The sequence below is a fragment of the Oryctolagus cuniculus genome, chromosome 8, assembly GCF_964237555.1.
Source record: "Oryctolagus cuniculus chromosome 8, mOryCun1.1, whole genome shotgun sequence".
NCBI lineage: Eukaryota > Metazoa > Chordata > Mammalia > Lagomorpha > Leporidae > Oryctolagus > Oryctolagus cuniculus.
In genome coordinates this window covers 97,770,118-97,783,092 of record NC_091439.1, presented here as the reverse complement: position 1 = coordinate 97,783,092, position 12,975 = coordinate 97,770,118, and the positions used below count along the sequence as shown (strand labels likewise).

Here is a 12,975-nt window from a genome sequence, read left to right as displayed (position 1 = left end):
AACCATGTGGGAAGTGAACCAGTAAACCAGATTTGGAAGATGGGATTTCTCTGTTTTCTTTGTATATCATAATGAAATACACTAATATATTTTAGGGCATTCAATCATTCAATACTTCCTAAACACCTTGCTATTTCTTGCACACAGGATCTATGAAATATTTGTTCAATGCATGCTTTGGCAAAAAACAAGAATGCAAAAAAAACTATCTTCCTCAGTAGGTTGTTAGAAATGATGATGTTTCATTAAAAGCATCTAGCAAACACTCAGCATGCAGAAAGCACTAGAAAATGAAGTATTAAAGGACTGAGACATGTTTCTAATTATTGAAATCACAATATTAATTAAAATGAAGCAACTTGTACATTTCAAAATTACTAAGACAGGCCAGTAATGTCTTCATAGTAGCAGTAGGTTAAACCTCTGCCTGTGGCACCGACTGGCACCTCATATGGAAACAGGTTCGTGTCTTTGCTCCTCCTCTTCTGATCCAGCTCTCCGCTTATGGGGCCTGGGAAAGAAGTGGAAGATGGCCCAAGTGCTTGGACCCGGGTACCTGCATTGGAGACTGGGAAGCAGCTCCTGGCTCCTGTCTTCGGATAGGCCCAGCTCAGCTGTTGCAGCCATTTGGGAAGTGAACCAGTGGATAGAAAACCTCACTCTCCTTCTCTCTCCCTCCCTCTCTCTCTCTCTCTCTCTCTCTCTAACTCTGCTTCCCAAATAAATAAATAAATCTTTAATTTAAAAAAAATGATAGGGCTGGCACTGTGGGGCAGCAGGTTAAAGCCCTGGCCTGCAGCACCTGCATCCCATATGGGTGCTGATTCGAGTTCCGGCTGCTCCACTTCCGATCCAGCTCTCTGCTATGGCCTGGGAAAGCAGCAGCAGATGGCCCAAGTCCTTGGACCCCTGCACCAGCGTGGGAGACCCAGAAGAAGCTCCAGGCTCCTGGCTTCGGATCAGCCCAGCTCTGGCCGTTGTGGCTATTTGAGAAGTTAATCAGCAGATGGAAGACCTCTCTCTCTTTCTAACTCTGGCTTCAAATAAATAAATAAATCTTTTAAAAAATGACTATGACAATAAATTTTATGTTATACAATTTTCATAATAATTTCTTTAAAAAGGAGGAGGCAAGATGGTGGAATAGGAAAGGAAGCACACTGATAGTCCGGGGAGAGATAGTTTAATAAAAGTGGAGATACTGCAGGTTCAAGGAAGAGTAGGGGAAGAAACAGCAGAAGAAACTCTTCCGGAACGCGTGATTCACAGTGGACCTGCGTGGAGAGCGTGGGAGCCCACAGTTCGGGACACCAGCGGCAGACTCAACACACCAGCGCTAGAACTCGAGGTGAGCCGAACCTCAATAGCCCAAGACACCGGCAGGCAAACGGAGAGAGGAGACTAGAGGGAATGACCCCCGGGGTGGGGGGGAAGTTCATCAGGCTAACTAGAAGAGAGAGAGAGAGAGAGAGAGAGAGAGAGAGAGAGAGAGAGAAAAGTGACTGGTACAGACACGGGTTTCTCTCTCTCCGCTCACCTCTCAAGGGCGAGCAAGACAAAGAGCAGGCGCCATCTTGGACATACGTCATAAGCAGAGCAACCTCAGGTCTGCACTGGCCCTGAGCCTAGCAGAAAAACCTGACTCTGGGCGGGGCGAATTAACAGGAGATTAGGACCTAGTAAATCTGTGGTGCTACTGAACTGAGACTGTGAAAAAAAGAGACAGTGGAGGAGAGAACTCACGGAATTCACGTGAGTACTCTCCAGAGACGCTATAATTCCGTAACTGAAGGAGAATTTGAGCCCACTCTGAGGGCAGAACAGATTCCCTGTGTGGTCCTTGGGAAAGAGCTTCCAATCTCTGGCTCCTGTGGGTATATCATTTGCCTGCTAACTACCTCCAACTTCGTTCAGCTGTGTGGAATTACTTCCCTTTTGAATCAAAGAAAGAAAGAAAGAGAGAGAGAGAGAGATCTACCATGCCTAACCTGGGAGTGTCACCTTTGGCACACCAAACAGAGCTCTCAGGCCACACCCATCTCAAGCCTCTAAGGCTCCATCAAAAACAGACAGTCCACTTAATCTAGAGTCATAGTATAACAAGAAAAAGCACCACAGTGAAGAAACCAAATATCTCCAATATGCCAAATAACAAACGCAAAAACCGAGGTAATAAAAACAAGGGAGTCACCATGACACCCCCAAATGAAAAAGACACCCCAATTCAAGATTATGAAGATGATGACATAGAAGAAATGCAAGAAGCAGATCTCAAAAAATTGATAAGAACATTAAGAAGTTCTCAAAAACAAATTCTTGAACTATAGAAATCCTTAATGGACAAGATAGAAAATCTCTCTCGTGAAAATGAAATATTAAGGAGGAATCAAAATGAAACGAAACAACTAGTACAACAGGAAACTGTGATAGTGACGAGAAATCATAATGAAGTGAAGAATTCAATAGATCAAATGAAAAACACAATAGAGAGCCTTACAAACAGAATGGGTGAAGCAGAAGAGAGAATATCGGACTTAGAAAACAGAGAACAGGAAAGGATACAGTCAAACCAAAGAAAAGAAGAGGAAATTAGAAATCTAAAACATATTGTCGGGAATCTACAGAATACTATTAAAAAAAACCAACATTCGGGTTCTAGGAGTTCCTGAAGGCATGGAGAGGGAGAAAGGATAAGAAGGCCTTTTTAGTGAGATATTAGCAGAAAATTTCCCAGGTTTCGAGAAGGACAGAGAAATCCTAGTACAGGAAGCCCATAGAACCCCTAATAAACACGACCAAAAGAGATCCTCACCACGACACGTTGTAATTAAGCTCTCCACAGTGAAACATAAAGAAAAGATCCTAAAATGTGCAAGAGAGAAACGTCAGATTACTCTCAGAGGATCTCCAATCAGACTCACAGCTGACTTCTCATCAGAAACCCTGCAAGCTAGGAGGGAATGGCAAGATACAGCCCAGGTACTAAGAGAGAACAACTGCCAGCCCAGAATATTATATCCTGCAAAGCTATCATTTGTGAATGAAGGTGAAATAAAGACTTTTCATAGCAAACAGAAATTGAAAGAATTTGTCGCCACTCGTCCAGCCCTGCAAAAGATGCTTAAAGATGTGTTACACACAGAAACACAGAAACACGGTCATCAATATGAAAGAAGGTAAAGGAAGGAAACCTCACAGCAAAAGATCACAGGGAATTCAAAGCATATATTAGAACTTATCTTTGGCAAATGGCAGGGCAAAGTTACCACTTATCATTAGTCACATTGAACGTGAATGGCCTGAACTGTCCAGTTAAAAGACACCGATTGGCTGAATGGCTTAAGGAACAAAACCCATCTATTTGCTACTTACAAGAAACACATCTGTCCAACAAAGATCCATACAGACTGAAAGTGAAAGGCTGGAAAAAGATATACCATGCCAACAGAAATGAAAAAAGAGCGGGCGTAGCCATCTTAATATCAGACAACATAAACTTTACCACTAAAACTGTTAAGAGACACAAAGAGGGACACTATATAATGATTAAGGGATCAATACAACAAGAAGATTTAATGATTATCAATGTATATGCACCTAACTACAGGGCACCGGTTTATCTAAAAGATTTGTTAAGGGACTTAAAGGGAGACTTAGAACCCAATACAATAGTACTGGGGGACTTCAATACTCCACTCTCAGAAATAGACAGATCAACAGGACAGAAGATCAACAAGGATACCGTAGATTTAAACGACACTATAGCCCAAATGGATCTAACAGATATATACAGAACTTTCAATCCTACAGTTAAAGATTTTACATTCTTCTCAGCAGTACATGGAACCTTCTCTAGGACTGACCACATACTAGGCCATAAAGCAAGTCTCAGCAAATTCAAAAGAATTAGAATCATACCATGCAGCTTCTCAGACCATAAAGGAATGAAGTTGGAAATTAGCAACTCAGGAATCCCTAGAGCATACGCAAATACATGGAGACTGAACAACATGCTCCTGAATGAACAATGGGTCATAGAAGAAATTAAAAGAGAAATCAAAAATTTCCTGGAAGTAAATGAGGATAACAGCACAACATACCAAAACTTATGGGACGCAGCAAAAGCAGTGTTAAGAGGAAAGTTTATATCAATAGGTGCCTACATCAAGAAATTGGAAAGGCACCAAATAGATGAGCTTTCCATTCACCTCAAGGATCTAGAAAACCTACAGCAAACCAGACCCAAATCTAGTAGGAGAAGAGAAATAATTAAAATCAGAGAAGAAATCAACAGGATTGAATCAAGAAAAACATTACAAAAAATCAGCCAAACGAGGAGCTGGTTTTTTGAAAAAATAAACAAAATTGACACCCCATTGGCCCAACTAACTAAAAAAAGAAGAGAAAAGACCCAAATCAATAAAATCAGAGATGAAAAAGGAAATGTAACAACAGACACCACAGAAATAAAAAGAATCATCAGAAATTACTACAAGGACTTGTATGCCAGCAAACAGGGAAACCTATCAGAAATGGATAGATTCCTGGACACATGCAACCTACCTAAATTGAACCAGGAAGACATCGAAAACCTAAACAGACCCATAACTGAGACAGAAATTTTAACAGTAATAAAGGCCCTCCCAACAAAGAAAAGCCCAGGACCAGATGGATTCACTGCTGAATCTACCAGACATTTAAAGAAGAACTGACTCCAATTCTTTTCAAGCTATTCAGAACATTCAAAAAAGAGGGAGTCCTCCCAAATTCTTTCTATGAAGCCAGCATCACCTTAATTCCTAAGCCGGAAAAAGATGCAGCACTGAAAGAGAATTACAGACCAATATCCCTGATGAACATAGATGCAAAAATCCTCAATAAAATTCTGGCCAATAGAATGCAACAACACATCAGAAAGATCATCCACCCAGACCAAGTGGGATTTATCCCTGGTATGCAGGGATGGTTCAACGTGCGCAAAACAATCAATGTGATACACCACATTAACAGACAGCAGAAAAAAAACCGTATGATTATCTCAATAGATGCCGTGAAAGCATTTGATAAAATACAACACCCGTTCATGATGAAAACTCTAAGCAAACTGGGTTTGGAAGGAACATTCCTCAATACAATCAAAGCAATCTATGAAAAACCCACAGCCAACATCCTATTGAATGGGGAAAAGTTGGAAGCATTTCCACTGAGATCTGGGACCAGACAGGGATGCCCACTCTCACCAATGCTATTCAATATAGTTCTGGAAGTTCTAGCTAGAGCTATTAGGCAAGAAAAAGAAATTAAAGGGATACAAATTGGGAAGGAAGAAACTATCCCTCTTGCAGATGATATGATTCTTTATTTAGGGGACCCAAAGAACTCTACTAAGAGACTATTGGAACTCATAGAAGAGTTTGGCAAAGTAGCAGGGTATAAAATCAATGCACAAAAATCAACAGCCTTTGTATACACAAGCAATGCCATGGCTGAGGAAGAACTTCTAAGATCAATCCCATTCACAATAGCTACAAAAACAATCAAATACCTTGGAATAATCTTAACCAAGGACATTCAAGATCTCTACGACGAGAATTACAAAATCTTAAAGAAAGAAATAGAAGAGGATACCAAAACATGGAAAAATCTTCCATGCTCATGGATTGGAAGAATCAATATCATCAAAATGTCCATTCTCCCAAAAGCAATTTACAGATTCAATGCAATACCAATCAAGATACCGAAGACCTTCTTCTCAGATCTGGAAAAAATGGTGCTGAAATTTATATGGAGGCACAAGAGACCTCGAATAGCTAAAGCAATCTTGTACAACAAAAACAAAGCCGGAGGCATCACAATACCAGATTTCAGGACATACTACAGGGCAGTTGTAATCAAAACAGCATGGTACTGGTACAGAAACAGATGGATAGACCAATGGAACAGAATTCAAACACCAGAAATCAACCCAAACATCTACAGCCAACTCATATTTGATCAAGGATCCAAAACCAATCCCTGGAGTAAGCACAGTCTATTCAATAAATGGTGCTGGGAAAATTGGATTTCCACGTGCAGAAGCATGAAGCAAGACCCCTACCTTTCACCTTACACAAAAATCCACTCAACATGGATTAAAGACTTAAATCTACGACCTGACACCATCAAATTATTAGAGAGCATTGGAAAAACCCTGCAAGATATAGGTACCGGCAATGACTTCTTGGAAAACACCCCAGAAGCACAGGCAGTCAAAGCCAAAATTAACATTTGGGATTGCATCAAATTGAGAAGTTTCTGTACTGCAAAAGAAACAGTCAGGAAAGTGAAGAGACAACCGACAGAATGGGAAAATATATTTGCAAACTATGCAATTGATAAAGGGTTGATAACCAGAATCTACAAAGAGATCAAGAAACTCCACAACATCAAAACAAACAACCCACTTAAGAGATGGGCCAAGGACCTCAATAGACATTTTTCAAAAGAGGAAATCCAAATGGCCAACAGACACATGAAAAAATGTTCAAGATCACTAGCAATCAGGGAAATGCAAATCAAAACCACAATGAGGTTCCACCTCACCCCAGTTAGAATGGCTCACATTCAGAAATCTACCAACAATAGATGCTGGAGAGGATGTGGGGAAAAAGGGACACTAACCCACTGTTGGTGGGAATGCAAACTGGTAAGCCACTATGGAAGTCAGTCTGGAGATTCCTCAGAAACCTGAATATAACCCTACCGTTCGACCCAGCCATCCCACTCCTTGGAATTTACCCAAAGGAAATGAAATTGGCAAACAAAAAAGCAGTCTGCACATTAATGTTTATTGCAGCTCAATTCACAATAGCTAAGACCTGGAACCAACCCAAATGCCCATCAACAGTAGACTGGATAAAGAAATTATGGGACATGTACTCTATAGAATACTATACAGCAGTCAAAAACAACGAAACCCAGTCATTTGCAACAAGATGGAGGTTTGGAAAACATCATGCTGAGTGAACTAAGCCAGTCCCAAAGGGACAAATATCATATGTTCTCCCTGATTGGCGACAACTAACTGAGCACCAAAGGGGAAACTTGTTGAAGTGGAATGGACACTATGAGCAACAGTGACTTGAGCAGCTCTTGTCCTGACGGTTGATGTACAATGTAATACTTTATCCATTTTAGTATTTTTTTTTTGTTCTAGTACCATTGGTTGAACTCTGTAATTAGCACACAATTATTCTTAGGTGTTTAAATTTTAACTGAAAAGTGATCCCTGTTAGGAATTTGGAAAACATTATGTTGAGTGAAATAAGCCAATCCCAAAGGGACAAATACCACTTGTTTTCCTTGATAGGTGACAACTAACTGAGCACCAAAAAGGAAACCTGTTAAAGTGAAATGAACACTATGAGAAACGGTGACTTGATCAGCCCTCACCCTGACTGTTGATGAGCAGCTTAATATGTTATCCCTCTTAGTATCTTTTTTGTTTGTTCTACTTAATACTTTTGGTTGAATACTGTAATCAATACACAATTCTTCTTAAGTGCTGAAACTTAACTGGAAAGTGATCCCTGTTAAATATAAGAGTGGGAATAAGAGAGGGAAGAGATGCGCAATTCGGGACATGCTCAAGCTGACTTACCTCAAATGGTAGAGTTAGAAACATACCAGGGGATTCGAATTCAATCCCATCGAGGTGACATGTACCAATGCCATCTCACTAGTCCCAGTGATCAATTTCTGTTCACAATTGATAGTAATGATAGGACTAAGAACCAAAGGGATCACATAAACAAGAATAGTATCTGCAAATACTAGCTGATAGAATCAAAAAGGGAGAGAATGATCCAACATGGGAAGTGAGATACACAGCAGACCCATAGAATGGCAAATGTCCTAACAGCACTCTGGCCTCATAATCAGCCCTTAAGGCATACGGATCCGGCTGAAAAGCCCATGAGAGTATTTCAGGAATGGAAAGCCAAGACACTCTGAGGGAAAAAAAAAAAAAAAAAAAACCTAAATGAAAGATCTCTGTGAGTGAGATCCCAGTGGAAAGAATGGGTCATCGAAGAAGGAGGTACCTTTCTCTGAAGGGAGGAGAGAACTTCCACTTTGACCATGGCCTTGTCTAAATATGATCAGAGTTGGTAAACTCAGGGGGCTTCCATAGCCTTGGCAGCTCATGACAAGAGCCTAGGGTGATTACTGATGCCATAAACAAGAGTGTCAATTTGTTAAGTCAACAACAGGAGTCACTGTGCACTTACTCCTCATGTAGGATCTCTGTCCTTAGTGTGCTGTACATTGAGATTTAATGCTATAACTAGTACTCAAACAGTATTTTTCACTTTATGTTTCTGTGTGGGAGCAAACTGTTGAAATCTTTACTTAATGTATGCTAAACTGATCTTCTGTATATAAAGAGAATCGAAAATGAATCTTGATGTGAATGGAAGGGGAGAGGGAGTGGGAAAGGGGAGGGTTGCGGTTTGGAGGGACATTATGGGGGGGAAGCCATTGTAATCCATAAGCTGTACTTTGGAAATTTATATTCATTAAATAAAATTTTAAAAAAAATTTCTTTAAAAAGAAACTCTTTGGCAACAATACTTACTAAATTTCACACTCACAACTCCAGGTGCTATATATTATTCTCCATTTTAACATGAGGAGACAAGTTCATAGTACTCTCTGCCTGGTTGTCACCCAGCTAATGGCAGAGTCTGGATTTACTACCAGATATGTCAGAGTGCAGAGCCCTTTACACTAATACTGCTTCTCCATAAAGGATTAAATGACGCTGATACACTATTAAATACTGAACAACAAAAGTACTATACTGTACATAACAGACATTACCTGGAACAACTGAGATTTTTCTTGGTGGCCAAGTCTGATTCATCACTTTCCACTGGCTTATTGTTCTGCGAACAATCGGGAATTTCACCACGTACACTGAGACCTCCAGAACCTTTATCGTGGACAACCTTCTGTGCCCTGCGGCTGCCTTGAGTCGGTGTCTTCTGTTTTTTGGGTGGGATAGCTTTTTTCCCAATGTTCTTAGATGACTGATTTCTTGTCTTAGCAGGTTTTTGTCCACTGTTGTGATGCACTGATAATTCATTTCTTATTGAAGAATAATCACTATAAGCAGGACCTGAAGGATTCAATGACAACCTAAAATTATTATAACATTTGCTCAGATGATCCAGCCCCACAAAATTACCAGTATCATTTATATTTACACACACACATACACACACAATCTTACAAGCTAAGTCTATTTCAAAATTATTTAATCATTCTTTAATATCCATCTACCATTCTTCTTCGTAACTGCTTATCTTGCTTTATTTACTATCATCATGAAAAGGATAACTATTTAGATATGTAAATCAAAAATACGAGTCATCCACAACTCCTACCTGTACCCACAATTAATCCCTAAATCCTGTTCTACTTTCTTAATGCTTCTCAAATCTGCTTCTTTCAAGCTCTCTTGCCTGTCATTAGCAGACTTCCTCCATGTTGTGGGTTATTAAAACTGCCTCTTAACATCAGTTAAGATTTGAAAAGTAGAGAATGCTTCCTGGAGGAAGAATCAAGAGTGAGCTAAGTTTTTGAGTGGAATGAGGAGAATGGAATGTTTAAAGTAGAAGTACTATGTGCAAAGATCTGGAGCTTCATCTTTTTATTTAGCGAAGAGACTGCCTTCTCCAGCCTTGTTTCTTCACATTGCTTCAAGAATCTTCTTTGGAAAACAAAAATTCGATCACTACGATCCTGTTTAAAATCTTTTAGTGAGTATCTATAGCTTTAGATTAAATCCAAATACCTTCAAAATAAATGTATTTCTATTTTTAAAATTTGCTTATCTTATTAACTACAATTCTCAACACAACTCTCCAAACAAACCAAGGAAAGCCAGAAGTACTGACCCATTTGCAGTTTCTCTAAAGCATGGGTTCTCAAAAGGCAGTCCCTCATCCAGCAAGAACAGCACCATGTGGGAATCTGGTTCTGGCCCTCCCATCCAGATCTCTTCACATGCTATTTCTGCTCGTAACATTCCATCCTTCATCCTTAACCAACTCAGTCACTTAGCTAATTCTCAATTCACCCTTCTGAAAGCTTTGCCTAACTCTCAAGTCTTAGAGCAGCTCTGTCTCACCACTTCTGTAAGGTTTATTATACATCTGCTTATTTTAGCTCTATCCCTCTCCTCCAGCAAACTGATAATTCCTTGAGTTCAAGAAACTGAATGATTTTTACCTATCTTTATACTCCTGATGCTCAACAACAGGGACAGAACTACACAGGAGAAGAGAAGTCTCTGATGGAGAACCTAACAAAGTATTCACTTTCTGGCTGGCACAAGTACACAGCCTGAACAGACACAACCCTGAGACAGAATGCCTCCTTAAATTTTCAACTTTTGTGCCTCACGTGTACCACTGTACATTAACCGTGGTGCTGCCTTACACGATGCCTACCTCAGAACAAGAACTCAAAGCTTCATCTCTATAAAAGGGCATCATTGGCGCATGTGTACTACAGGCATCTTGAGGGCAAGTTATGTTGTTTTTTTGGACTCCAGACTTCAGATTCTTCTTCAGTAAACAAAGGAATTCAGACTACATGACAGTGTACTTTTCTGACTCCCAGCTTGATCAGAAGCCCCACACCTATCTCAGGACTACTACATATTCTTTTTGATAAGTTTCAGAGTTCTAGCACATTTATCCAAGCCACGTATGATTTTTCTTTAGTTGGTATGTGTTCATACACATATTACAGCATTTAAGGAAATGCAGAACAGAAAAGTGAGTTCCCAAAAGAAGTAACAGTAGTATTGACATTTCAGTATTAACTATATGCCACCTATTGGGTCAACTGCATTTAATTTGTATAAAAACTAAGTGAGGCAGAAGTATTAATCATATGTAGAGAGTTAACAAACGAACAAAATAACACACACAAAGTTGAAAGAGTCACAATTTGAACCTAGATATTATTTCAAATTCCAAAAAGGGCTTACTTGATGCTATCAATCAAGAATCCCAATGACTCAATAACTGTTATGATTTGGTAACTCACAAGAAGGCCTCAAAGAAGTAGAGCCATATTTGTACTAGACTCCCATTTGTTGATCTAAATTGCCCTCAGTCAGCAGTATTTTCATATGTAAACGTTATTTATTACCTACCAGGATCACCTCCTTTAAAAAAATTTTTTCCAAAATAATGAATGTTATACATTATACAATAGCCTAGCAGGTCTGAGAATACTATTTTTAGAAAGGACTACTTGAGGCCAGTGCTGTGGCATAGTGGGTAAAGCCACCATCTACAGTGCCAGCACCCATATGGGCAGAGGTTCAAGTCCCAGCTGCTCCATTTATAATCCAGCTCCCTGCTAATGTGTCTAGGAAAGCAGTATAAGATGTCCCAAGTCCTTGGGACCCTGTACCCATGTGGGAGACCTGGAAGAAGCTCCTGGTTTCCACATACATATACATTCAGTGAGTGGAGAATAAATTAAATTGAGTGCATTGGGACTGCACAGCACCTTTCAATTAATTGGGAACGTTTTTTGGAGAAGGAAGAAATTAGTCGAAGGATGGTAATCCGATGAACTCATTTTGCATTTCCCTGCTTTTTATGACAGCAGACTTGAGCAAACCCTGTATGAGTGAGACAGGCAGAACCAAACACTCAGGGAAAGGGCCCGTGCTGTGGTGTAGCAGGTAAAGCTGCCGCCTGAAGTGCTGGCATCCCATATGGGCACCAGTTCCAGCTGCTCCACTTCCGATCCAGCTCTCTGTTATGGCCTGGGAAAGCAGTACAAGATCGCTCAAGTCTTTGGGCCGCTGCACTCACGTGGGAGACCCTGAGGAGGCTCCTGGCCCCTAGCTTCGGATCGGCACAGCTCCAGCTGATGTGGCCAACTGGGGAGTGAACCAGCAGATGGAAAATCTCTCTCCCTCTCTCTCTCTGCCTCTTCTTCTCTCTCTGTTTAACTCTGACTTTCAAATAAATAAGCAAATCTTTAAATAAAAGAAAAAAGAAATGATGGTCCTAACTTCGTCTAGAGAGCTTTTTTAAAAAAAGGACTGCTTATAAAAGAAGCCCTTGGGTGGTATCTAGGAATTTGAATTCCCTATCACTTCCTAATAAGTATAGTTTATTGTGCCTAACTAAACCTGCAAGAAATATGATTCATATTGAATACTTTCCTTCAGGCAGCCTGAAATTTTAGTACTTACCATTCAAAGACCACCTCTAAACCAGGCCCAGCAAAAATCTTGGGTACTCAATCTTTGATAATCTTCCCTGATAGACAACACACATTGGTAACAACTCATTGATAGAGGAATTAAGCACATTCTATGCGAATCTACTGGGAAAGGACCCTTGGAAGCATGTGCTGATTTCTTCCAGACCCAGTAAATGTATTTTCTCTACTGACTTTGCTTTGTATCCTTTCCCTGTAACAAATCAAAGCTATAAGTACAACCACATGCCAAACCCTCCGGGCAAATCATGAGACCTGGGGATGGTCTTGGGAATCCCAAAACAAATTATTTTCCTATCGGTATATAATAAACTAAACTACAATCAACAAAATTATAAATCCTTTGATGGCAAGAACCTTATATTATAAAATGTTGAAGCCCTAATAGCCAAAATATTAAAATAGCAGGATTCTCACTCCCCTGACCAGAGCCACTGATTTCTACAGAGAAGGTGTCAAAAAACTTGCAGGATTTAAGCAAGACCCACATTGATACAGGTATTGTCAGTAGAATGCTTTTTCTTTAAGACCCAAAGTTTTCTCTGCATCCACACACATCTAGTCCCATTATGGCTTCCACGTGGTTTACTCCTCAGTTGTCACAGAAATCCATGCCTGACAGGATATTCCTCAGATCTTCTTCATAGGACATCCCCTAATCTGACTCTTTCAACTTTCCCT

General features: G+C 40.0%; 1 protein-coding gene across 1 annotated transcript in view; it reads right to left on the bottom strand.

The window, feature by feature from the left end:
* The window catches only part of CENPC (centromere protein C), a 64,794-nt gene that overhangs the window by 22,200 nt on the left and 29,619 nt on the right, over positions 1 to 12,975 (bottom strand). The window contains exon 10 of the mRNA XM_008267802.4: positions 8,860 to 9,157. Coding sequence (XP_008266024.1) covers positions 8,860 to 9,157 — 298 coding nt within the window. The remainder of the gene's footprint in view (positions 1 to 8,859; positions 9,158 to 12,975) is intronic.